Raw genomic sequence first — 27,708 nt, 5'->3', positions numbered from 1 at the left:
ATTGTTGTGTGGCATTGTCACCGCTCATATTCCTCTGCCATACATTATTGCCAGCCTCGGTGCAATCTGTTACATTGTTTCCTCTCCTTAATAAATGGTTTTCTGCTTTTATTGTTCTTCGTTTCATTGTTTCCTGCATAAACCGCTCTCCTGTATTCTGTTTTCTGTATATGTTCCCCGTACTAGGGCTCTGTTCACACGTCCAGTCCTCATCTGTGACAGATCCAGAAGAAAGAAAGCCCAGATCTGTTACAGATGGAGCAAAAACAGTTTCACTCTTTGGTTTCCGTTTTGCATCGATTCTTGTTCGTTTTGAGTGGACCTGTATTACGGTACTTTAGACTGTTTCCCATAGAAAAAAGGAAAAAAAAACAAAACTGGATCCAGTTGCGATCTCCTTATTTTTTTTCGGCTGTTCAGTTGTGCAGACTATGGGTCCGATTAATCAAGTCTGACGTTGTTCAGATGGGGGCGCCCTGGAGTCAGGCGTGCAGGTCTCTCCGTCAGTCTGCAGCGTCTCACGAGTGTGCGTGCGCCTCCGTGCGCTGCACCAGAAGCTCCGGCGTGCAGAGCGTCACAGCTCGTCATGTAGTAGATGATCGGTGCTGCTTTGCCCATTTAGGTGAAGCTGGGAGAAACTGGGGTGGAAACATAGAAATCTCCAAGTTGCATGTATATTTTGCAACTTTTCATAGCTTATACTGCAGAATTCTATCGTGAAAGCTTTGACGAATCAGGAGCTTTATATTTATCTGTTACATTGTTTTCTTTCTTATTTTGTTGTTGCATGTTTCACCTTTCTCTCTGCCATTTATCATTCTGCGGTACATTGTTTCCTGTAAATATCACTGTTCCATAATTTTCCACCTATACAATTCTTTGTTACATTGTTTCCTCTTTTTTGCTGTTCTTCATTGTTCTCTCTCTCTCTCTCTCTCTCTCTCTTTTCAACGAAAGTATTCGGCCCCCTGGAACTTTTCAACCTTTTCCCGCATATCATGCTTCAAACATAAAGATACCAAATGTAAATTTTTGGTGAAGAATCAACAACAAGTGGAACACAATTGTGAAGTTGAACGAAATTTATTGGTTATTTTACATTTCTGTGGAAAATCAAAAACTGAAAAGTGGGGCGTGTAATATTATTTGTCCCCTGTAACTTAATACTTTGTTGCGCCACCTTTTGCTGCGATTACAAGTCTCTTGGGGTCTGTCTCTATCAGTTTTGTACATGGAGAGACTGAAATTCTCACCCGTTCTTCCTTGGCAAACAGCTCGAGCTCAGTGAGGTTGGATGGAGATCGTTTGTGAACAGCAGTTTTCAGCTCTTTCCACAGATTCTCGATTGGATTGAGGTCTGGACTCTGACTTGGCCATTCTAACACCTGGATACGTTTATTTGTGAACCATTCCATTGTAGATTTTGCTTTATGTTTGGGATCGTCGTCTTGTTGGTAGACAAATCTCCGTCCCAGTCTCAGGTCTTTTGCAGACTCCAACAGGTTTTCTTTAAGAATGGTCCTGTATTTGGCTCCATCCATCTTCCCATCAATTTTAACCATCTTCGCTGTCCCTGCTGAAGAAAAGCAGGCCCAAACCATAATGCTGCCACCACCATGTTTGACAGTGGGGATGGTGTGTTCAGGGTGATGAGCTGTGTTGCCTTTACGCCAAACATATCGTTTGGCAGTGTTGCCAAAAAGTTTGATTTTGGTTTCCTCTGACCAGAGCACTTTATTCCACATGTTTGGTGTCTCCCAGGTGGCTTGGGCAAACTTTAAACAACACTTTTTATGGATATCTGTGAGAAATGGCTTTCTTCTTGCCACTCTTACATAAAGGCCAGATTTGTGTAGTGTACGACTGATTGTTGTCCTATGGACAGACTGTCCCACCTCAGCTGTAGATCTCTGCAGTTCATCCAGAGTGATCATGGGCCTCTTGGCTGCATCTCTGATCAGTCTTCTCCTTGTTTGAGATGACAGTTTAGAGGGACGGCCGGGTCTTGGTAGATTTGCAGTGGTATGATACTCCTTCCATTTCAATATGATCCTTGCACAGTGATCATTGGGATGTTTAAAGTTTTGGAAATCATTTTGTATCCAAATCCGGCTTTAAACTTCTCCACCACAGTATCACGGACCTGCCTGTTGTGTTCCTTGGTCTTCATGATGCTCTCTGTGCTTCACACAGAACCCTGAGGCTATGTGCACACGTCAGGATTTTGTCAGGCTTTTGCATCAGGTTTTGTAGCCAAAACCAGGAGTGGGTGATAAATACAGAAGTGGTGCATATGTTTCTATTATACTTTTCCTCTAATTGTTCCACTCCTGGTTTTGGCTACAAATCCTGAGGAAAAAACCTGACAAAATCCTGACGTGTGCACATAGCCTGAGACTCTCACAGAGCAGGTGCATTTATACGGAGACTTGATTACACACAGGTGGATTATATATATCATCATTAGGCATTTAGGACAACATTGGATCATTCAGAGATCCACAATGAACTTCTGCACTGAAAGTAAAGGGGCCGAATAATATTGCACGCCCCACTTTTTAGTGTTTGAATTTCCACAAATATTTAAAATAACCAATAAATTTCATTCAACTTCACAATTGTGTTCCACTTGTTGTTGATTCTTCACCAAAAATTTACATTTGGTATCTTTATATTTGAAGCCTGATATGTGGGAAAAGGTTGAGAAGTTCCAGGGGGCTGAATACTTTCGCAAGGCCCTGTGTGTATATGTATATGCTCCGTTCCTTCCATGTATCATGCTTTCTTACATTGTTTTCTCTCTTTTTTGTCTGTTACTCGGTTTCCGTCATGTATAATTCTCTGTTACATTGTTTCCTGTACATATCACTCTGTGACATTGGTAAATCTCCTATTTCAGTGATCCGTTCTTGTTTTTCCAGGACTTGCCCTGGAGCTTCCCTTGGACGATAGATGTGTGGCGTTCCTCCATCATGACCGGGCAATGGACGCTCTCCTTGTCGCTGCCGACCGTCTCTGTTCTGCTGCTTCACCTCTCTACAGTCGGAGCAGATTTTCCGGAGATGGAGGAGCAATGCTTGAAGAGGGAGCACCCGGTCCTGACTTTCCAGGGTGAGCGCTGATAATACACGGAGCATTGTAGTGCAGTCACTGCCAGCGCTGGGTGTAGATCCCGACATGCACCGTTTACATTGTAAGATCGTCTTTATGGAACATTACAAATACGTTGCCTTTACCAACCCCGAGTTACAGCCCAGTTGCATCCAGAGCTGCAGTCATAATTCTTCTGTTTCTTTCTGCTTTATTATCAATTTCATCCAGAGCTGCAATCATAATTCTTCTGTTTCTTTCTGCTTTATTATCAATTTCATCCAGAGCTGCTATCATAATTCTTCTGTTTCTTTATGCTTTATTATCCATTTCATCCAGAGCTGTTCTCCTAATTCTGCTATTTCTTTATGCTTTATTATCCATTTCATCCAGAGCTGCAATCATAATTCTTCTGTTTCTTTATGTTTTATTTTCCATTTCATCCAGAGCTGCAATCATAATTCTTCTGTTTCTTTATGTTTTATTTTCCATTTCATCCAGAGCTGTACTCCTAATTCTGCTACTTCTTTATGTTTTATTTTCCATTCCATCCAGAGCTGTGCTCCTAATTCTGCTATTTTTTTATGTTTTATTTTCCATTCCATCCGGAGCTGCAGTCATAATTCTGAACAAGTAATTTCAGTTACTTGCTAATGTGAGTTTGCGGGCCAATACTGAGCAGAATTGTGAATGCAGCTCCAGATGTGACCAGAGTGTAAGATATTCTTCCAGATAATTAATTCCATGTATTTGCGGTGGCCCAAGTGGCCTGAACCTGTAAAATGAGAATGTGATTTGGAGCTCGGAGAGAATCGCCGTTGATGTCGGGGTTAGTAGAAGTGTTAATAGAGCGGCGGAGCATCCTGGAGGTGTCGGCGTCCGGCCATCGTCCCCGGAGCGGAGCCATCTCGTCCCTGCAGGCGCTAATGATGGCGGCGTGTCCGTGGTGCAAGATGAATGTAGCTGTCTGATCCGAGTTTATGCTAATCAACCTCCGATGCGGATTATTAGCTTAACTAATTTATTTAATCAATTTGATGAGTTCTCCGAGATCTCGATTACAAATGAATTTATCAAAACTGGAGGCGGCGGCCATTAATATTCCAGCCCCGACCACGAGGCCGATGAATGAGAGACAGAAACCGTATCTCCTTATTTATGGCAAACGGCGCACGAAGCGACGGGAGCGGAGTCTGACGCCCGGGAATGAATATTACAGCCAACCGCAGACAAGAACGTGAAGATTAGGAGGCTTGTAACTACCAGGGGCCCCGGATACAGAGACCTGACACCAGGGGCCCCGGATACAGAGACCCTGACACCAGGGGCCAGGTTAGAGACCCTGATACCAGGGGCCTCGGATATAGAGACCCTGACACCAGGGGCCAGGTATAGAGATACTGATACCAGGGGCCCTGGATATAGAGACCCTGACACCAGGGGCCAGGTATAGAGACCCTGATACCAGGGGCCTCAGATATAGAGACCCTGACACCAGGGGCCCCGGATACAGAGACCCTGACACCAGGGGCCCAGGTATAGAAATACTGATACCAGAGGCCCTGGATATAGAGACCCTGATACCAAGGGCCCCGGATATAGACACCCCGATACCAGGGGCCCCGGATATAGAGTCCCTGATACCAGAGGCCCCGGATATAGAGACCCTGATACCAGAGGCCCCGGATATAGAGACCCTGATACCAGGGGCCCTGGATATAGAGACCCTGATACCAGAGGCCCCGGATATAGAGACCCTGATACCAGAGGCCCCGGATATAGAGACCCTGATACCAGGGGGCCTGGATATAGAGACCCTGATACCAAAGGCCCCGGATATAGAGACCCTGATACCAGAGGCCCTGGATATAGAGACCCTGATACCAGAGGCCCCGGATATAGAGACCCTGATACCAGGGGCCTTAGATATAGTGACCCTGACACCAGGTTCCCCAGATATAGAAACCCTGACACCAGGGGCCCCGGATATAGACATCCTGACACCAGGGCCCCGGATATAGAAACCCTGACACCAGGGGCCCTGGATATAGAGACCCTGATACCAGAGGCCCCGGATATAGAGACCCTGATACCAGGGGCCTTAGATATAGTGACCCTGACACCAGGGGCCCTGGATATAGAGAACCTGATACCAGGTTCCCCAGATATAGAAACCCTGACACCAGGGGCCCCGGATATAGACATCCTGACACCAGGGGCCCCGGATATAGACATCCTGACACTAGGGGCCCGGGTTATAGACACCCTGATACTAACAATGTCTGGATACAAACACCCTGACACTGAGGACCTCAGACACCCTGACACCAGGGGCCCCAAACACTGAAACCCTGACTTCTAGGGCCCCAAGCAAACACTCTGCTGATCTTGAAGCACAGGACAATGACGCTGACACTTGGGGCTCCTCTCTAGTTGGGGGGCTCCGTTATTGTTCTGGGGTGCAGGGGCTTCCAGTCTTCTATCTGCCTTGCACTTGCTGTTTTCGGGGTGTAATCTGCTCGTCATTTGCTGCAGTAATTACTTGTGAATAGTTGGACGAGGCAGTAATATTGGGGAAGCCGAGGGCTGGATATTCTCATCATAGATTACAGTACGGACCCTCTTCGCTGTGTGGATTGTGGGGGGCAGTCACCCCAGGTCTCCTCATTAGGAGAATTGTATTTCTGGCCCCTGTGAGTTTTTCCGCCTCTGATTCTTCTGCTTTGGGGCCGGTGGATCCTTTGTGCTTTTACGTTACCACATCCCAAACTAATCACAGCTGAGAGTTTGTAACAATTGTATCCAGTCTCAACAACCCTCTGTGAGCCTGGACTGATACATTGTAACAAACTATCACGGCTGACATCTTTAGAGGATTCTGTAGACAAGATATATTGTTACAATCCTCCTCTGTGAGAACTGCGGCTCCTCCAGGTTTTCAGCCTCTGCTGACAGTTACATTAGTTTCTATTCACTGACACCAAGAAGACGTTGTGGAGGAGAATTATTGAGTCTCCTGAGAAAATGTAGAATTCTCTGGAAACTCCGCTTCTTCACGCATCCTGCAATGATGGTGTGGGGCGGACGCTGCACTGTGCACGGGGTGACAACTTCTGTGGGCGCTGAAATGGTGGCAGTATTGGTTGTCGCCCGCCATGTGTCGGTGTCGCCCCTCGCAGGAGTCCGGCTGCACCGGTGGTCCTGATGTATGAAGTCTCTTCTCACGACTCCCATCATCCTCTTTCTGCCGTGATGTTCCTGGCTCTTCCATCTGTCATGGCCTCTCCGCGTGCTCCAGGTAACGATCCTCGGTCCCGGGGGCATCACTGCGGCCTTCATTATCAAAAGTGGAAGAAATAAAGAGTCTGAAATTTCAGTCGTTTCTCCGGCTGTAAAGTGCAGCACCAGTGAATGACCCTTTGTAGCTGTGTCCTCGGACGGGAGGTGTCCTGTGCCCCCCGAGACCCTTTTCTCTAAGCTGTGAGGCGATGTCCTCCCTGCAGTTACACATCGGGAGATCGTTTCCTCCGCGGCTTCTCAATGTTATTTCATTATAAGTATTTGCCCCCTCCATGTTCCCAGTGTATTGCGGCTTCCCCCCACACTATAATCTCCCGTGTGCACAAGTCCAGCGAAGCCTTTACTGAGCGGCCCGCTCCTCCATTACTGAGAAATCAGCCACTGAAATGAGGCTAAAGTGCTTTCAACACGTGGAAGCACTTCCCGAGCCTCTGCTCTCTTTCCAGCCTCGCTGTCTCAGGTTTGATTGACAGCTTCATTCCTGGAGCAGGCAGTGCTGGGTGTGGGATGGAGCCTGTGGGGGGCCTCGGAGGCTTGTGAAGTGCTTCCACATACTGAAAGCACTTCAGCCTCATGAACATATTGATTGATCTCTCAGTGATGGAGGAACGGAGCGGCCCTGTAAAAGAACTGCTGGACCTGTCTGTGCCACATGCACATATAGTTTAGGGGGTAAAATCCTGTAGACAGACTCACCTTAGTGAAGAAGACCACTAGTAACCTGTGAAGTTGTAGGGGGGGTCTCCATTAAAGGGTCTGTGTCAGCACAGAACGACTGTTCAATCCAAGTCCGCCGCTCAGTGCATCATGGCGGCCATACAGCTCTGTGCACCTTCCCACCTGCCTGTTTTCCGCCTATCTCTGCCCCTCACTGTCTCTACGGGGGCAGAGCTGTCAATCAAAGAAGAGAAGTGCGGAGATAGAGGGAAGACCAGCAGGAGCGGAGAGCGTCTCTGACCCGGGAGGACCCTGCGTTACACAGGCCATCCAATGAGATCAGTAAGAAGGGCTACCATGGTGGCGCTGGAGAGTAAGTGAGCACCTGAAGCCGGGGTCTGGTGGAGCTCCCTGTTATCACCTTAACTCCAGGAACCCTCCTCACAGACAGTACACCCCATCTTGGTGTTGTGCAATCTTGAAATAAGCTTGCTTATCATTTTGGCTAATAATTAGTCCCGACCTAATTCTGCAGAGTGTTTGTTACAGTTGTTTTCAGAATAGATCATCCTGGCTAATTACAGCACAGAACTGCTGGCCTGATACAATGTAACAATCTGCCCCGACACATTGAAACATTCTGCACTGATTCATTTTAGCATTCTGCACTGATACATTGTAACATTCTGTACTGATTCATTGTAGCAATCTGCCCTGATATATCGTGACAATCTGCCCCGACACATTGTATCATTCTGCACTGATATATCGTGACAATCTGAACTGATTCATTGTATCATTCTGCACTGATATATCGTGACAATCTGAACTGATTCATTGTATCATTCTGCTCTGATACATTGTAGCAATCTGCAGTGATGGCTTTACCTCCAGACTGGATACAATGTAACAAACCCTCAGACCTCATAGACCTGTAGCTCATTGCCTCCTATGGACCCCGCTGCACAGATGGATGCCTCCGATCACATAGGGAGAAACTATGGGATGTTCCATTGGATGCTGTATTTTGGGGTGTTCTCATTACCATGTTGTGTGGCCCCCGACCTCTCAGCCGCGACTGAGCAGCAATGGAGGAGACCAGAAATCTCCTGGCGGGACCCCGGCTCTCGGCTCAGGCCTCTAGTGCCCCCCTGGGGGTTGTACGGTTACTTTTGGCCACGGTCTTAGATCCTGGTGACCCTGCATTTCGCCGTTTCCTCGCCGTCTCGCCCTCACTCACAATTCTTACACTTAGCGTCAGGTGTCGGATCCTTTTTTCCACCCGGTAAATTCTCAGAATAATAATTTGATTTTTCTGTTTCTCTCTCGGGACTTTGTAGTTTGATGCGCTAAAGGCAGAACCCAGGAGATCAGTGGGTTTCACCCGAGGACGTCCGGGAGCCGTGACTCGTCCTAAAATACGGCCGCGTGTTCTCTGTGTGAGTGACTCGCCCTCCCCGGATCGTGGGTACGACCGCGCCTACACGGGAGACCCCCGGATCAAAGCGATTCACTGAGGAGCTGATGGATGCGGACCACAAGTCCAGATAATCTGCAAGGGGAAGTAACCAGTGTATCTAAGCCGCCCACGTGAGATGCTGCCTGCTAATCGTCCGTAGCTAATCCTATCCTGCGCAGTGCGGTCTGTGGAGCCGTGTATCTAATCCTATCCTGTGTGGTACGGTCTTCTGAGCTGTGTATCTAATCCTATCCTGTGTGATACTGTCTGCTGAGCCGTGTATCTAATCCTATCCTGTGTGGTACGGTCTTCTGAGCTGTGTATCTAATCCTATCCTGTGTGATACTGTCTGCTGAGCTGTGTATCTAATCCTCTCCTGTGTGATACTGTTTGCTTTGCTGAGCTGTGTATCTAATCCTCTCCTGTGTGATACTGTCTGCTGAGCTGTGTATCTAATCCTATCCTGTGTGATACTGACTGCTGAGCCGTGTATCTAATCCTCTCCTGTGTGATACTGACTGCTGAGTCGTGTATCTAATCCTCTCCTGTGTGATACTGACTGCTGAGTCGTGTATCTAATCCTCTCCTGTGTGATACTGACTGCTGAGCTGCGCCCCTTCCCCTCCCCCGCCGCTCTTGCGCAGCCGATCGTCTCTAATTCTCCGTGTTCACTTTGTTTTTCGCTTCTTATCCTTAATTAAATCTTTAGTCCGTTGTTATTTCTCTAAAACCAGATTAATTGGCTGAAACTTGAGAGTGAAGTCTCCGGATTACAGGCATGTAATGGGCGCAGGGGCCTGACGGAGAGATTCAGACACTTGTGGGAGATCTGCGGCTGCAGCTCTGGATGTGACTGGAGAACATGGCTGCATCAAACAATGATTGCAGATGTTAGGCGACCCGCGATCGACGGTCCTTTACTATCCTGGTCGGCCAGCCGCACTTGTCAGTAACGTTTCGGGTCAAGAGGCCCTTCATCAGATAGGAGCGTCCTGCGGGTCCTGGGGCGTCCTGCGGGTGTCAGGCGGGTCCTGGGGCGTCCTGCAGGTCTAGGAGCGTCCGGCGGGTCCTGGGGCATCCTGCGGGTGTCAGGCGAGTCCTGGGGCGTCCTGCGGGTCTAGGAGCGTCCTGCGGGTCCTGGGGCGTCCTGCGGGTGTCCGGCGGGTCCTGGGGCGTCCTGTGGGTGTCCGGCGGGTCCTGGGGCTTCCTGCGGGTGTCCGGCAGGTCCTGGGGCGTCCTGCGGGTGTCAGGCGGGTCCTGGGGCGAACTGCAGGTCTAGGAGCGTCCGGCGGGTCCTGGGGCATCCTGCGGGTGTCAGGCGGGTCCTGGGGCATCATGCGGGTCTAGGAGGGTCCTGGGGCGTCCTGTGGGTCCTGGGTCATCCTGCGGGTGTCAGGTGGGTCCTGGGGCGTCCTGCGGGTGTCAGGCGGGTCCTGGGGCATCATGCGGGTCTAGGAGCGTCCTGCGGGTCCTGGAGCGTCCTGTGGGTCCTGGGTCATCCTGCGGGTGTCAGGTGGGTCCTGGGGCATCCTGCGGGTGTCAGGCGGGTCCTGGGGCGTCCTGCGGGTCTAGGAGCGTCCTGGGGCGTCCTGTGGGTCCTGGGTCATCCTGCGGGTGTCAGGCGGGTCCTGGGGCATTCTGCGGGTCTAGGAGCGTCCTGCGAGTCCTGGGGCGTCCTGCGGGTCTAGGAGCGTCCTGCGGCTCCTGGGGCGTCCTGTGGGTGTCCGGCGGGTCCTGGGGCGTCCTGTGGGTGTCCGGCGGGTCCTGGGGCTTCCTGCGGGTGTCCGGCAGGTCCTGGGGCGTCCTGCGGGTGTCAGGCGGGTCCTGGGGCGAACTGCAGGTCTAGGAGCGTCCGGCGGGTCCTGGGGCATCCTGCGGGTGTCAGGCGGGTCCTGGGGTATCATGCGGGTCTAGGAGCGTCCTGCGGGTCCTGGGGCGTCCTGTGGGTCTTGGGTCATCCTGCGGGTGTCAGGTGGGTCCTGGGGCGTCCTGCGGGTGTCAGGCGGGTCCTGGGGCGTCCTGCAGGTCTAGGAGCGTCCGGCGGGTCCTGGGGCATCCTGCGGGTGTCAGGCGGGTCCTGGGGCATCATGCGGGTCTAGGAGCGTCCTGCGGGTCCTGGAGCGTCCTGTGGGTCCTGGGTCATCCTGCGGGTGTCAGGTGGGTCCTGGGGCATCCTGCGGGTGTCAGGCGGGTCCTGGGGCGTCCTGCGGGTCTAGGAGCGTCCTGGGGCGTCCTGTGGGTCCTGGGTCATCCTGCGGGTGTCAGGCGGGTCCTGGGGCATTCTGCGGGTCTAGGAGCGTCCTGGGGCGTCCTGTGGGTCCTGGGTGATCCTGCTGGTGTCCGGCGGGTCCTGGGGCTTCCTGCGGGTGTCCGGCGGGTCTAGGAGCGTCCTGTGGGTCCTGGGGCGTCCTGCGGGTCTAGGAGCGTCCGGCGGGTCCTGGGGCGTCCTGAGGGTGTCTGGCGGGTCCTGGGGCGTCCTGCGGGTGTCTGGCGGGTCCTGGGGCGTCCTGCGGGTCTAGGAGCGTCCGGTGAGTCCTGGGGCGTCCTGCGGGTGTCTGGCGGGTCCAGGGGCATCCTGTGGGTCCTGGGGCGTTCTGCGGGTGTCCGGCGGGTCCTGGGGCGTCCTGCGAGTCCTGGGGCGTCCTGCGGGTCTAGGAGCGTCCGGCGGGTCCTGGGTCGTCCTGCGGGTGTCCTGTGGATCCTGGGGCGTCCTGTGGGTCCTGGGGCGTCCTGCGGGTCTAGGAGCGTCCGGCGGGTCCTGGGGCGTCCTGCGGGTCCTGGGGAGATTGGTGTCCCCTGTGGATTGGACCTGTGGCTTCACTAGCGCTCTACATACCTCAGAGACTTTAGCGTCTTCTTCCCCCGCATGATGAGCGGCCCCTTGACCCGAAACATTACTAAGAGTTGCACGCGCCGTGTTCTTGGTGCATCTTCCATACATCTAGGGTAGAGGTGACGCTGTGCCGCTCCTGAGCGCTGCTCTGCCTCCTCTGTGTATAATGTGACCGCAGACATAATGACGGATATGAGCGACAGATCAGCAGTGACGATGGACGCACCGGACACCGTGTGCTGGAGAGGATTAGCTCTAATCAATTCTCAAATGGTTTCATTACATGATGACACTGATACTCGGGGTGCAGGGTGACACTGATACTCGGGGTACAGGGTGACACTGATACTCGGGGAGCAGGGTGACACTGATACTCGGGGTGCAGGGTGACACTGATACTCGGGGTACAGGGTGACACTGATACTCGGGGTACAGGGTGACACTGATACTCGGGGTACAGGGTGACACTGATACTCGGGGAGCAGGGTGACACTGATACTCGGGGAGCAGGGTGACACTGATACTCGGGGTACAGGGTGACACTGATACTCGGGGTACAGGGTGACACTGATACTCGGGGTACAGGGTGACACTGATACTCGGGGTACAGGGTGACACTGATACTCGGGGTACAGGGTGACACTGATACTCGGGGTACAGGGTGACACTGATACTCGGGGTACAGGGTGACACTGATACTCGGGGTACAGGGTGACACTGATACTCGGGGTACATTGTAACACTGACACTCGGGGTGCAAGGTGACACTGATACTCGGGGTACAGGGTGACACTGATACTCGGGGTGCAGGGTGACACTGATATTCGGGGTGCAGAGTGACACTGATACTTGGGGTACATTGTGACACTGATACTCGGGGTACAGGATAATGACACTGATACTCGGGTACATTGTGACACTGATACTCGGGGTGCAGGATAATGACACTGATACTCGGGGTACAGGATAATGACACTGACACTCGGGGTACAGGGTGACACTGATACTCGGGGTACAGGGTGACACTGATACTCGGGGTGCAGGATAATGACACTGATACTCGGGGTACAGGATAATGACACTGACACTCGGGGTACAGGGTGACACTGATACTCGGGGTACAGGATAATGACACTGACACTCGGGGAGCAGGGTGACACTGATACTCGGGGTACAGGGTGACACTGATACTCGGGGTACAGGGTGACACTGATACTCGGGGAGCAGGGTGACACTGATACTCGGGGTACAGGGTGACACTGATACTCGGGGTACAGGGTGACACTGATACTCGGGGTGCAGGGTGACACTGATACTCGGGGTGCAGGGTGACACTGATATTCGGGGTACAGGGTGACACTGATACTCGGGGTGCAGGGTGACACTGATATTCGGGGTGCAGGGTGACACTGATACTCGGGGTGCAGGGTGACACTGATATTCGGGGTGCAGGTTGACACTGATACTCGGGGTACAGGGTGACACTGATATTCGGGGTACATTGTAACACTGACACTCGGGGTAGAGGATAATGACACTGATATTCGGGGTGCAGGGTGACACTGATATTCAGGGTGCAGGATTACACTGATACTCGGGGTGCAGGGTGACACTGATACTCGGGGTACAGGGTGACACTGATACTCGGGGTACAGGGTGACACTGATACTCGGGGTACAGGGTGACACTGATATTCGGGGTGCAGGGTGACACTGATACTCGGGGTACAGGGTGACACTGATATTCGGGGTACAGGGTGACACTGATATTCGGAGTGCAGGGTGACACTGATACTCGGGGTACAGGGTGACACTGATACTCGGGGTACAGGGTGACACTGATACTCGGGGTACAGGGTGACACTGATATTCGGGGTGCAGGGTGACACTGATACTCGGGGTACAGGGTGACACTGATATTCGGGGTACAGGGTGACACTGATATTCGGAGTGCAGGGTGACACTGATACTCGGGGAGCAGGGTGACACTGATATTCGGGGTGCAGGGTGACACTGATACTCGGGGTACAGGGTGACACTGATACTCGGGGTGCAGGGTGACACTGATACTCGGGGTACAGGGTGACACTGATACTCGGGGTACAGGGTGACACTGATACTCGGGGAGCAGGGTGACACTGATACTCGGGGTGCAGGGTGACACTGATACTCGGGGTGCAGGGTGACACTGATACTCGGGGTACAGGGTGACACTGATACTCGGGGAGCAGGGTGACACTGATACTCGGGGTGCAGGGTGACACTGATACTCGGGGTGCAGGGTGACACTGATACTCGGGGTGCAGGGTGACACTGATACTCGGGGTGCAGGGTGACACTGATACTCAGGGTGCAGGATAATGACACTGATACTCGGGGTACAGGGTGACACTGATACTCGGGGTGCAGGATAATGACACTGATACTCGGGGTACAGGGTGACACTGATATTCAGGGTACAGGGTGACACTGATATTCGGGGTACAGGGTGACACTGATATTCGGGGTACAGGGTGACACTGATATTCGGGGTACAGGGTGACACTGATATTCGGGGTACAGGGTGACACTGATACTCGGGATACATGATGACACTGATACTCGGGGTGCAGGGTGACACTGATACTCAGGGTGCAGGATAATGACACTGATACTCGGGGTACAGGGTGACACTGATACTCGGGGTGCAGGATAATGACACTGATACTCGGGGTACAGGGTGACACTGATATTCAGGGTACAGGGTGACACTGATATTCGGGGTACAGGGTGACACTGATATTCGGGGTACAGGGTGACACTGATATTCGGGGTACAGGGTGACACTGATACTCGGGGTACAGGGTGACACTGATACTCGGGATACATGATGACACTGATACTCGGGGTGCAGGGTGACACTGATACTCAGGGTGCAGGATAATGACACTGATACTCGGGGTACAGGGTGACACTGATACTCGGGGTGCAGGATAATGACACTGATACTCGGGGTACAGGGTGACACTGATATTCAGGGTACAGGGTGACACTGATATTCGGGGTACAGGGTGACACTGATATTCGGGGTACAGGGTGACACTGATATTCGGGGTACAGGGTGACACTGATATTCGGGGTACAGGGTGACACTGATACTCGGGATACATGATGACACTGATACTCGGGGTGCAGGGTGACACTGATACTCGGGGTACAGGGTGACACTGATACTCGGGATACATGATGACACTGATACTCGGGGTGCAGGGTGACACTGATACTCGGGGTACAGGGTGACACTGATATTCGGGGTGCAGGGTGACACTGATACTCGGGGTGCAGGGTGACACTGATACTCGGGGTGCAGGGTGACACTGATACTCGGGGTGCAGGACAGTGATTCTCGTCATAGTCGACATTCTATGTTGCTTTTATTTTTTGCGCTGTGGATTTTCCGGACGTTTTTTGCCCTTTTCTTTGTGATTGATGTTTTTCCATGAATTTTGATGTTCTTCTCAGTGTCTGTTATTTAGGGGGAGTCACGGATGTCGCAGCCCCCGGTTCATCATGAATATTGGGGTGGGGATACAATATGGCGGCTGTCTGTCTTGAGGAGCTGGTATAATGTAATGTTCGGCAGAGCGTGAATTTCGTGCTGCGATTCCCTCCCCCGTTATTCCGGCGTCAGGCGAGGGGTTAAGCGCTGACAGATCGGCTGATGTATTTTCTGGCTCCTGGTGATACTTTGTGATTTATTTTGCTGACATTTCACCCATCAGCTCCTCTGGTCTGAACTGGTGAAATATTACACATCCATCATGGGTCGGCTGGGCCTCCCTGCCTGCGAGGCTGCGGCGCACAATGGAGGCCGCGGTTATGGTCGTCTCTGCAGGGATTGGCTGCGTGTGATTTCACCTTTGGCGATCTAACCGAGTGGAATGAGATTCCTGCATCTGAACATTGATTATTCCCCCCGCCTCATGCGTCAAAGGAACCTCTAACGGGCGGTTTATAACATGGAGGTGCGCACCCCGCAATGGTCCTGACCGCGCCGCCTCTGCTCATCCTGCGGAACAGGGAATGGGCAATGTGCTCTGCAATGTGTAATATGCTGTAAAAGCGAATGATTGAAAAGGACGGGGTTCCTCCATAACAATCTGCACTCAATTGGACACAAGACAATTTTCCAGCAATTTATACTTTGTAGAAAGAATCCTGGACAGAAGGAGCGACAATTATCATCACCCTTATTAGCAGATGCTCATTAATTCCAGTCATAGCAACCATGCAAGAACATTCAGGTAATGGTCCAGTATTACATACATTACTGATCCTGAGTTACATCCTGTATTATACCCCAGAGCTGCACTCACTATTCTGCTGGTGCAGTCACTGTGTACATACATTACATTACTGATCCTGAGTTACCTCCTGTATTATACTCCAGAGCTGCACTCACGATTCTGCTGGTGCAGTCACTGTGTACATACATTACATTACTGATCCTGAGTTACATCCTGTATTATACTCCAGAGCTGCACTCACTATTCTGCTGGTGCAGTCACTGTGTACATACATTACATTACTGATCCTGAGTTATCTCCTGTATTATACCCCAGAGCTGCACTCACTATTCTGCTGGTGCAGTCACTGTGTACATACATTACTGATCCTGAGTTACATCCTGTATTATACTCCAGAGCTGCACTCACTATTCTGCTGGTGCAGTCACTGTGTACATACATTACATTACTGATCCTGAGTTACCTCCTGTATTATACCCCAGAGCTGCACTCACTATTCTGCTGGTGCAGTCACTGTGTACATACATTACATTACTGATCCTGAGTTACGTCCTGTATTATACCCCAGAGCTGCACTCACTATTCTGCTGGTGCAGTCACTGTGTACATACATTACATTACTGATCCTGAGTTACATCCTGTATTATACTCCAGAGCTGCACTCACTATTCTGCTGGTGCAGTCACTGTGTACATACATTACATTACTGATCCTGAGTTATCTCCTGTATTATACCCCAGAGCTGCACTCACTATTCTGCTAGTGCAGTCACTGTGTACATACATTACTGATCCTGAGTTACATCCTGTATTATACTCCAGAGCTGCACTCACTATTCTGCTGGTGCAGTCACTGTGTACATACATTACATTACTGATCCTGAGTTACATCCTGTATTATACTCCAGAGCTGCACTCACTATTCTGCTGGTGCAGTCACTGTGTACATACATTACATTACTGATCCTGAGTTACATCCTGTATTATACTCCATAGCTGCACTCACTATTCTGCTGGTGCAGTCACTGTGTACATACATTACATTACTGATCCTGAGTTACATCCTGTATTATACTCCAGAGCTGCACTCACTATTCTGCTGGTGCAGTCACTGTGTACATACATTACATTACTGATCCTGAGTTACATCCTGTATTATACCCCAGAGCTGCACTCACGATTCTGCTGGTGCAGTCACTGTGTACATACATTACATTACTGATCCTGAGTTACATCCTGTATTATACTCCAGAGCTGCACTCACTATTCTGCTGGTGCAGTCACTGTGTACATACATTACATTACTGATCCTGAGTTACATCCTGTATTATACCCCAGAGCTGCACTCACTATTCTGCTGGTGCAGTCACTGTGTACACACATTACATTACTGATCCTGAGTTACCTCCTGTATTATACTCCAGAGCTGCACTCACTATTCTGCTGGTGCAGTCACTGTGTATATACATTATATTACTGATCCTGAGTTACATCCTGTATTATACTCCAGAGCTGCACTCACTATTCTGCTGGTGCAGTCACTGTACATAAAGCCATGACCAAAAGTGTTGTCAGCCTTGAAATTATTGCAGAAAATGAAGTGTTACAATTCCTCATGTTTTTTTCCTTTGTGTGTATTGGAACAACACAACAAAACTGAAAAAATGCAAATTGGACATAATTTCACACAAAACCCCCAAAATGGGCTGGATATAATTGTTGTATGAAACAAACTTGGCACTCAATATATTCGTAAGAAGGGAAAGGTTGTTTATTTCACATCCTGACAAACAAATCACTTGCTGAACGTTTTCGGTCCAACATGGACCTTCCTCAGAGCAATTAGGTTTATCTTGGATGTATGCAGTGAGCCAATATGCCCTTTAGTAAACACATGCGGTATCCAATATTTTGCAGTGAAATGGCTGTACTGAAGGTGGAGATGTGTGCCGCTGATGGATGCGGTCCAGTAATACCGTGCACGGTGTGTTGCTGCTGCGCTGGTGGCGTCCTATGTCGCTGGGGAGAGCGCGCCTCGCCAGCGACATAGGACGCCACCAGCGCAGCAGCAAGCGGACTGCATCCGCTCTTTACTGCAGCTCCGGCTTCCCCCCAGCCAGCTCTTTACTGCGGCTCCGGCTTTCCCCATGACCGGCTCTTTACTGCGGCTCCAGCTTCCCCCTTCCCCCTTCCCCCGGCTTGCTCTTTACTGCAGCTCCGGCTTCCCCATGGCCGGCTCTTTACTGTGGCTCTGGCTTCCCCCCCCCCCCCCCACTTCTGGCTTTTTACTGTGGCTCCGGCTTCCTCCCAGTCGGCTCTTTACTGGGTCTCCAGTTTCCATCCAGCCGTTTCTTTACTGCGGCTCTGACTTCCTCCCAGCAGGCTCTATACTGGGGCTCCAGTTTTCCCCTGGCCGGCTCCTTACTGAGGCTCCAGCTTCCCCAGGCCGGCTCTTTACTGCGACTCAGGCTTCCCCTCGGCTGGCTCTTTACTGTGGCTCCGGCTTCCCCCTTCCTCCGGCCAGCTCTTTACGGCTCCGGCTTCCCCCTTCCCCCGGCTGGCTCTTTACTGCGGCATCGGCATCCCCCCGGCCGGCTCTTAACTGCGGCTCCGGCTTCCCCCCGGCTGGCTCTTTACTGCAGCTCCGGCTTCCGCCGGCCGGCTCTTTACTGTGTCTCCGGCTTCCCCCCGGCTGACTTTTTACTGTGGCTCCGGCTTCCCCCGGCTTGCTCTTTACTGCAGCTCCGGCTTCCCCCCGGCCAGCTCTTTACTGCGGCTCCAGTTTAAATCCGGGCGGTTCTTTACTGCGGCTCCGGCTTCCCCTTCCCTCGGCTGGCTCTTTACTGCAGCTCCGGCTTCCCAATGGCCAGCTCTTTACTGCGGCTCCAGTTTCCATCCATCCTGCTTTTTACTGCGGCTCCGACTTCCCCCCGGCTGGCTCTTCACTGCAGCTCCGGCTTCCCCCCAGCCAGCTCTTTACTGTGGCTCCAGCTTCCCCTGGCCGGCTCTTTACTGCGGCTCCGGCTTCCTTCTTCCCCCGGCCCGCTCTTTACTGCGGCTCCGGCTTTCCCCAGCTGGCTCTTTACTGCAGCTCCGGTTTCCCCATGACCGGCTCTTTACTGTGGCTCTGGCTTCCCCCTGGCCAGCTCTTTAATGTGGCTCCAGCTTCCCCCGGCTGGCTCTTTACTGCAGCTCCAACTTCCCCATGGCCGGCTCTTTACTGTGGCTCTTGCTCTCCCCCCCCCCCCCCCCCCCATTTGGCTTTTTACTGCAGCTCAGACTTCTTCCCAGCCGGCTCTTTACTGGGGCTCCAGGTTCCATCCAGCCTTCTCTTTACTGCTGCTCCGGCTTCCCCCCCCCCCCCCGTCTGGCTTTTTACTGTGGCTACAACTTCCTCCCAGCCGGCTCTGTACTGGGGCTCCAGTTTTCCCCTGGCCGACTCTTTACTGAGGCTCCAGCTCCCCCCCGGCTGGCTCTTTACTGCGGCTCTGGCTTCCTTCCAGCCAGCTCTTTACTGCAGCTCCAGTTTCCATCCGGCCGGCTCTTTACTGCGACTCCGGCTTCCCCCCGCCTGGCTCTTTACTGTGGCTCCGGCTTCCCCCTTTCTCCGGCCGGCTCTTTACTGCGGCCCCGGCTTCCCCCTTCCCCCGGCTGGCTCTTTACTGTAGCTGCGGCTTCCCGCCAGCCGGCTCTTTACTGTTGCTCCAGCTTCCCCCTTCCCCTGGCTGGCTCTTTACTGCAGCTCTGGCTTCCCCCGGCCGGCTCTTTACTGTAGCTGCGGCTTCCCCCCAGCCGGCTCTTTACTGTGGCCTCAGCTTCCCCCTTCCCCTGGCTGGCTCTTTACTGCGGCTCCGGCTTCCACCTTCCCCTGGCCGGCTCTTTATTGCAGCTCCGGCTTCCCCATGGCCAGCTCTTTACTGTGGCTCTGGCTTCCCCCCGGCCAGCTCTTTACTGAGGCTCCTGCTTCCCCCTTACCCCGGCTGGCTCTTTACTGCAGCTCTGACTTCCCCCCGTCTGGCTTTTTACTGCGGCTCTGGCGGCTCTGACTTCCTCCCGGCCGGCTCTTTACTGGGGCTCCAGTTTTCCCCCGGCCGGCTCTTTACTGCGGCTCCAGCTTCCCACCGGCTGGCTCTTTACTGTGGCTCCGGCTTCCCCCTTTCTCCGGCCGGCTCTTTACTGCGGCCCCGGCTTCCCCCTTCTCCCGGCTGGCTCTTTACTGTAGCTGCGGCTTCCCCCCCGGCCGGCTTTTAATGTGGCTCCAGCTTCCCTCCAGCTGGCTCTTTACTGCGGCTCTCACTCCTGTGTTTCCTGAGAAATATTTAATAGCCGCTGTCTGAGACGATCGTCTTCTTGCAGCGAGTGGATTGGGGCTCAGGAACTGCATGCAGAATGTGTTCGGTCCACGCTCAGGATCCAGAAATACAGGGGCAGCGTCATGTACGATGGACGGGTGAGTGCACGAGGTCTGGAGCCACCTGTGTGTAACCCTGTGCAATGGTGGGAAGGACAGAAGACCCAAAGTGCAGCGGACATCAGAGGAGACCGAAGGGACGGGGACCCCTTTATGGTGCACAAAGTGGTAATCCAGGCTGGAGGGTGTGTGGTCTCATTCTTTCCATGACCTGCTTCTCTGGGGAGTCCTGCATGGTACAGAGAGAATGAGGTCAATTAGCGCAGCTCAGATACTACAAGTCCCAGCATGCCAGCATCAGAACAGGTGCTCGGCATGTAACCGTTTACACTGGGGGAGGGAGCTAATTAGAGATGCAGTTGATATACACTGCTCAAAAAAATAAAGGGAACACTAAAATCCCACATCCTAGGTATCACTGAATGAAATATTCCAGTTGTAAATCTTTATTCATTACTTGTGTTGAGAACAATAAAACCTAAAAATGATCAACGTAAATCACAACTAATATCCCACGGAGGTCTGGAGTTGGGATGAGGCTCAAAATTAAAGTGGAAAATGAAGTTACAGGCTGATCCAACTTCAGTAGAAATGCCTCATGACAAGGAAATGATGCTCAGTAGTGTGTGTGGCCTCCACGTGCCTGTATGACCTCCCTCTAATGCCTGGGCATGCTCCTGATGAGGCAGCGAATGGTCTCCTGAGGGATCTTCTCCCAGACCTGGACTAAAGCATCCACCAACTCCTGGACAGTCTGTGGTGCAACGTGACGTTGGTGGATGGTGCGAGACATGATGTCCCAGATGTGTTCAATCGGATTCAGGTCTGGGGAATGGGCGGGCCAGTCCATAGCTTCAATGCCTTCATCTTGCAGGAACTGCTGACATACTCCAGCCACATGAGGTCTGGCATTGTCCTGCATTAGGAGGAACCCAGGGCCAACCGCACCGGCATATGGTCTCACAAGGGGTCTGAGGATCTCATCTCGGTACCTAATGGCAGTCAGGCTACCTCTGGCGAGCACATGGGGGGCTGTGCGGCCCTCCAAAGAAATGCCACCCCACACCATTACTGACCCACTGCCAAACCGGTCACGCTGAAGGATGTGGCAGGCAGCAGATCGCTCTCCACGGCGTCTCCAGACTCTGTCACGTCTGTCACGTGTGCTCAGTGTGAACCTGCTTTCATCTGTGAGGAGCACAGGGCACCAGTGGTGAATTTGCCAATCCTGGTGTTCTGTGGCAAATGCCAAGAGTCCTGCACAGTGTTGGGCTGTGAGCACAACCCCCATCTGTGGATGTCGGGCACTCAGACTATCCTCATGGAGACAGTTTCTAACCGTTTCTGCAGACACATGCACATTTGTGGCCTGCTGGAGGTCATTTTGCAGGGCTCTGGCAGTGCTCCTCCTATTCCTCCTTGCACAGACTGAGGTAGCGGTCCTCCTGCTGGGTTGTTGCCCTCCTACGGCCCCCTCCATGTCTCCTGGTGTACTGGCCTGTCTCCTGGTAGTGCCTCCAGCCTCTGGACACTACACTGACAGACACCGCAAACCTTCTTGCCACATTGATGTGCCATCCTGGATGAGCTGCACTACCTGACCACTTGTGTGGGTTGTAGAGTCCGTCTCATGCTACCACGAGTGTGAAAGCACAACCAACATTCAAAAGTGACCAAAACATCAGCAGGAAAGCATTGGTACCGAGATGTGGTCTGTGGTCCCCACCTGCAGAACCACTACTTTATTGAGGGGGTCTTGATAATTGCCAATAATTTCCATCCGTTGTCTATTCCATCTGCACAACAACATGTGAAAGTGATTGTCAATCAGTGTCGCTTCCTAAGTGGACAGTGTGATTTCACAGAAGTTTGATGTAGTTGGAGTTATATTCTATTGTTTGTGTTCCCTTTATTTTTTTGAGCAGTGTATTTTTCTTTTTTCCTCCCCAGACCTGAAGCCTTGGTTGTCTAACTTCTCGTATGGCGACGTGCAGGATTTCTCGCAGCTCACCCTCGACATCAATAGGAATCAGCTGATCGTAGGCGCCAGGTAATCTGTGTGGTTTCTATGTACGAGCAGATGAAGCAGAGCTGAACGGGTTCAGTGACACCGTGTAACACCTCGAGCACATTGCACTTTCTACAGTGGTAGTTACTGATTTCAGGAGACCCTACCGATGAGACCACCCATCATCGTCCTGTCTAATGCAGATAGTAAGGTGGGTGCTTGCACTGCCGAGCTGCCGCGGATTGCCCAGGATGTCACAAAGAGTGGAGCTCGGGGGTCTCTTGTGACTGGGGTGTAATCTCCTAATCTTCCCTGTGATGCTGAATCCAGGCACGGAGAGGTACGAGCCGCGAGGCGCCCCCCGGCCACGGACAGCTCGGGGGCATGTTCTCTGTGGCAGTGGGTTAGATTTTATCTATGGAGCTGCGGACATACAAGGACTGCAGGGGATGCGGGATCAATGAGTAGAAATGTCCCTGTCGGTCCTTAAAGTGCATCTCCGATCCCGAACAATCTCCCATAAATCCGTAATAAAGGTGGAAATAAAAGCAACTTTGTATCATGTTAGAGAAAAATGTCTCATTGTCCCTTCCCTTCCGCACTAATCATTCAGGAGTCGCTGCCATGATGTCTCCCAGACGGGGAGAAGAAGGGGCCCTGCTCCCCTATCGCTCCCTCTCACATCCGCACAGCATGGAAAGAGCAGTGTGGCTGTGAATCCTGCACTGGGGGACACAAGGACACGCATTGCAAGCAGCAGCAAGTGTCTGCAGCTGCCCCCTCCCATACCATAGACGTATATGGGCAGCAGCTGTAATGTGATCTTTCAGTGAGCTAAAAACACAGTGATATCTCTCTGAGTACAGATGATTTAGTAGTCATCACCTGCAGTCCTATGTAACACCACAGATAACACAGTGATAACTGAGTACAGATAATGTAGCAGATGTCACCTGCAGTCCTATGTAACACCACAGATAACACAGTGATATCTCTCTGAGTACAGATAATGTAGATGTCACCTGCAGTCCTATGTAACACCACAGATAACACAGTGATAACTCTGAGTACAGTTAATGTAGTAGATGTCACCTGCAGTCCTATGTAACACCACAGATAACACAGTGATAGCTCTCTGAGTACAGATAATGTAGTAGATGTCACCTGCAGTCCTATGTAACACCACAGATAACACAGTGATAACTCTCTGAGCACAGATAATGTAGTAGATGTCACCTGCAGTCCTATGTAACACCACAGATAACACAGTGATATCTCTCTGAGTACAGATAATGTAGATGTCACCTGCAGTCCTATGTAGCACCACAGATAACAGTGATAACTCTGAGTACAGATAATGTAGTAGATGTCACCTGCAGTCCTATGTAACACCACAGATAACACAGTGATAGCTCTCTGAGTACAGATAATGTAGTAGATGTCACCTGCAGTCCTATGTAACACCACAGATAACACAGTGATAACTCTCTGAGCACAGATAATGTAGTAGATGTCACCTGCAGTCCTATGTAACACCACAGATAACACAGTGATAACTCTCTGAGTGCAGATAATGTAGTAGATGTCACCTGCAGTCCTATGTAACACCACAGATAACACAGTGATAACTCTCTGAGTACAGATAATGTAGTAGGTGTCACCTGCAGTCCTAGGTAACATCACAGATAACACAGTGAGTCTTTTATTAAATAAAATACTTTCACATGACACTAACTATGATACACTACAAATAGAACACAACAAAACAAAACATAAGAACAAAGCTCCAATCAGACGGCCACAAAAGACAAAAAAGAAACCTACTAATCAGGGACAAGAAAGAAAATTCCAATTAAATAAAGAAAGCAAAAAGAAAAGACAACAAACAAAATACTCATAACTTACATTAATACCCCTGTAAAAATTATAAATAGTAATAAAATCATACAAGACCCCCGGCCCAGCTTCATTCATACTACTATATACAACCCCAACTACATTCACACCGTCCTATAATATTATAAACAATATATACACTATAAACACATTATATACAGATTTATACAACGCCGCAAACACAGCAAAACCCTACTGGTCCCACTGCCTTACCTTACAGCCACCCGCTTGCACCGCCACATACACCCTACAACAAACCTAAATACAATACATTATACAAAATTATTATTAAATTTTTTTTTTTTTTTTTTATTTTTTTTTTTTTTTATTTTATATATATATATATATATATATATATATACACACACACCTACACTAACTATCCCGCCACCCCTGATCCAGCTCTGGCCACAAAGTTCAGGAATTATCCGAGCTAGGATCAGGCCCCAAAGTTTTTCCCCAGGCGGGGCCTGGGCCAGGCCAGATCAGTCTCATATCACCGCTGTTGAAACCCCCCAATCCCCCACCCAACCTAACTAAGACCCTCTATTATACACACTATATACAATATATACAATACACTATATACAATATATACATAAACCAACTTCACAACCTACATACTCACCACCCAAGGCTCAAGTTCGATGCCTGCAAACCTTCTATTCAGGGAACAGAGATACAAAACAAAAATCTAGGGTGTAAAGATATCAGCCCACCACCAGGATATAGGAGCGCTAACGGACTAAGGCACCCCGAAGGAGAAACCCCTCCAGAGATGGGCCGCCCTCCGGGCACCCAGTCTTTCGCACTCCAGAGAACGCACCTTCACCAGGGCACCTAGGATGCTGCTACAAACTTCATCTACACGGAGGATTTTATGCTGCGTCGAAACTAAAACTCGTGCGTTCCACGTGAAGTACCTGACCACTGCGCTGACTAAGAATAAAGTGGCTCGGTCCCTTCTCCCGAGGTCTCTGAACGCTCCATAGGCCCACTCGGCATAGGACAGAGTGGCCAGCCGCGGCCAACCAATGGAAGCGCCCAGCCTGTTGTACACCTCTGTATTAAAAGGACAATGAAGCAGGAAGTGCTCCATGCTTTCCAGCATGGTAGCGCAAGCCTCACGGGGACAATTCCTGTCCACGGAGCTCCTGTGCTTCAAATTGCCCTTCACATACAACTTACCTTGGAAGCAGCGCCAAGTCAAGTCCCAATACTTCTTGGGGATCCTGCTAGAATTTAGCAAACTTAACCCAACCTCTAGATCCCGACTTGGGCAGTCCTTGAGGACCAATGGTTTCTGAAAATGCGAAAGCAAGACCCGCATGTCGAGGAGTTTCCTCGGGAGGGACCTCACTTCCCACATTCCCAGACCCCACCGGCGCATCATTTTCAGAACCGGGGTAACATAAGCCGGGAGATGCCCGTGCGGTGTGCGGAGATCCTTCAATCTTCCCCCTGTCTCCCATTCCTGGAAGAAAGGCTGAAACCATCCCTTGCAGGAGAATACCCACGGAGGAGCCCTCTCTTTCCAGAGGTTTGCCACGTTAACTTTCAAAAAGGTGTTCACTAGGAACACCACGGGGTTTACCATATTCAACCCCCCTAGTCTCCTCGTGCGGTAAGTGACCTCCCGTTTGACTAGATTCAGTCTATTCCCCCATAACATCTGGAAGAACAGACTGTAGACCCGTGTCCAGAGAGGCTCTGGTAAGACACAGACGCTGCCCAGGTAGATTAGCAAGGGGAGCAGGAAAGCTTTGCACAGGTCAACCCTTTCCCTCAGGGTCAAAGACCAACCCTTCCATTGGTCCACTCTTTGGGCGACACCTTTGATTCTGCCTTCCCAGTTTTTCGTGGGGTAATCACCCTGGCCAAATTCGATGCCTAGGACTTTGGCATGTTCTTGGGGTTCGGGGAGGGTGTCCGGAAGATCAAACGCGGGATCCCCGCCTCCCAGCCAGAGACTCTCACACTTGTCCTGGTTGACCTTGGACCCGGATGCCTCCGAGTAGCTCTCCACTTCTGACATCACCACCATCGCCTCCTCTTGCGAAGAAACAAAGACCGTGACGTCATCCGCGTAGGCCACTACCCTCAGGATAGCCTCCGGCGCCACCCCGCCCATCCCCACCCCCGCCAACGGCCCACAATCGACCCTTCTGAGGAAGGGATCGATCGCAAACGCGTAAAGCAAAGGGCTAAGAGGGCAGCCCTGGCGGACACCGGACTCTACCCCGAAAGGTTGTCCAATCCACCCGTTTACCAGAGGGAAAGTCTCAGCCCCTGCGTACAAGGTCTTAAGCCAGTCCACAAACCCTCCAGGCAGACCATACCTCAAAAGAGTGGACCAGAGGTACTCGTGGTCAACCCGATCAAAGGCTTTTGCCTGATCCAGGGTCAGCAAGAACCCCTTCCAAAGGCCCGCCCTGCCTTGCTCCACGGCCTCTCGGACACCCAGAACAGCACTGAAAGTGCTACGGCCAGGAACGCAACAGTGCTGGGCCTCCGAAAGGAGCCGCGGCGCAAATTTCACCAGCCTGTTGAAGAGTATCTTAGCCAAAACCTTCCTGTCCACATTGAGAAGTGATATGGGACGCCAATTCTCAATGCGTGATGGATCCTTACCCTTTGACAAAATGATCAGAGCCGACCTCCTTAATGATCTCGGCAGAGTGCCCGAGGAGAGACACTCATTAAACACCTGAGTCAAGAGGGGGACCAAGGAGTCCCTAAAGGTCTTAAAGAACTCGGATGTTAAGCCATCCGGACCTGGCGATTTTTTGGGCCGGAGCCCATCGATCGCCAGTCTCACTTCCTCTTCTTTGATCGCTTCTGCCAAACCGCCCAGCGAGAGGTCAGCCCCTGGCTCAGGAACAGCTTCAGCCAGGAAAGCCGACATCCTGTCACGATCCAGTTCCTTCCTTCCCAAGAGGTGCGAGTAGTATGAACTGACGACCTCCAAGATCCCTGATCTGGACCTTCTCAGGGATCCCGTACTGTCCATCAGCCCCGTCACTATCTTACTATTCACTGACATCTTGCAGCTTCTGTAGGGGTCGGGCGAGTAGTACTTCCCGTAGTCCCTCTCAAAAACCAAAGATGCGTGCCTATCGTACTGACACCTCTTTAGCAAGGATTTCACACTGGAGATCGCCTCGCGGCTACCCCCAGTCGAGACAAGTTGCTCGAGTTTCCTCCTCAGGCTCTGATACAGGCGATCCCTGTTCAGGCTTCTGAGGTTCGAGAGTTGCCGGAAGAATCTCGCCACCCGATGTTTGAACATCTCCCACCACTCCGACTTAGTGTTACTTAGGCCCAGCAGCGGTACCTGGCTCTGAAGAAATTCCTCAAAGGACCGTCTTACAGCTTCTTCCTCAAGGAGTGACGAATTCAGCTTCCAATAACCTCTTCCCATCCGAGGAGTCTCTGTAACGCTCAGAGAAAACATAATCAAACAGTGATCGGAGAATTCCACCTCCACAACCGACAACGGCGAGGAAACGGCCTCCTCCTTCAAATAAAACCTGTCTATCCTAGACCTGCACTGACTACCTCTAAAATAGGTGAACCCCGCGTGGCCTGTGTTGTGCCGGATGTGGACATCCACCAGGCGTGCCTCACTTACTATCCTATTTAGCGCGACGCAATCGTAAGCCAGCCGGTCTACGGAACCTCCTCTATCACAGGGTCTCGTGACATTGTTGAAATCCCCTCCAAAGACCACCTGCCGACTCGAAAATAAGTAAGGTTTGATCTTCATGAAG

The 27,708-nt window shown here is 51.4% G+C and overlaps 1 protein-coding gene across 4 annotated transcripts in view; it reads left to right on the top strand.

Moving 5' to 3' along the window:
* SEMA5B (semaphorin 5B) overlaps positions 1-27,708 on the top strand; it is a 257,209-nt gene that overhangs the window by 127,248 nt on the left and 102,253 nt on the right. For all 4 annotated transcript variants that reach the window (XM_077273308.1, XM_077273307.1, XM_077273306.1 and 1 more), the window contains 2 exons: positions 2,922-3,111; positions 21,985-22,084. In XM_077273308.1, coding sequence (XP_077129423.1) covers positions 2,973-3,111; positions 21,985-22,084 — 239 coding nt within the window. In that variant the 5' untranslated portion in view covers positions 2,922-2,972. The remainder of the gene's footprint in view (positions 1-2,921; positions 3,112-21,984; positions 22,085-27,708) is intronic.

The sequence above is a fragment of the Ranitomeya variabilis genome, chromosome 7, assembly GCF_051348905.1.
Source record: "Ranitomeya variabilis isolate aRanVar5 chromosome 7, aRanVar5.hap1, whole genome shotgun sequence".
Taxonomy (NCBI): Eukaryota; Metazoa; Chordata; class Amphibia; order Anura; family Dendrobatidae; genus Ranitomeya; species Ranitomeya variabilis.
The sequence above is the reverse complement of the archived record's forward strand: the minus strand, read 5'-3'. Positions and strand labels throughout refer to the sequence as shown.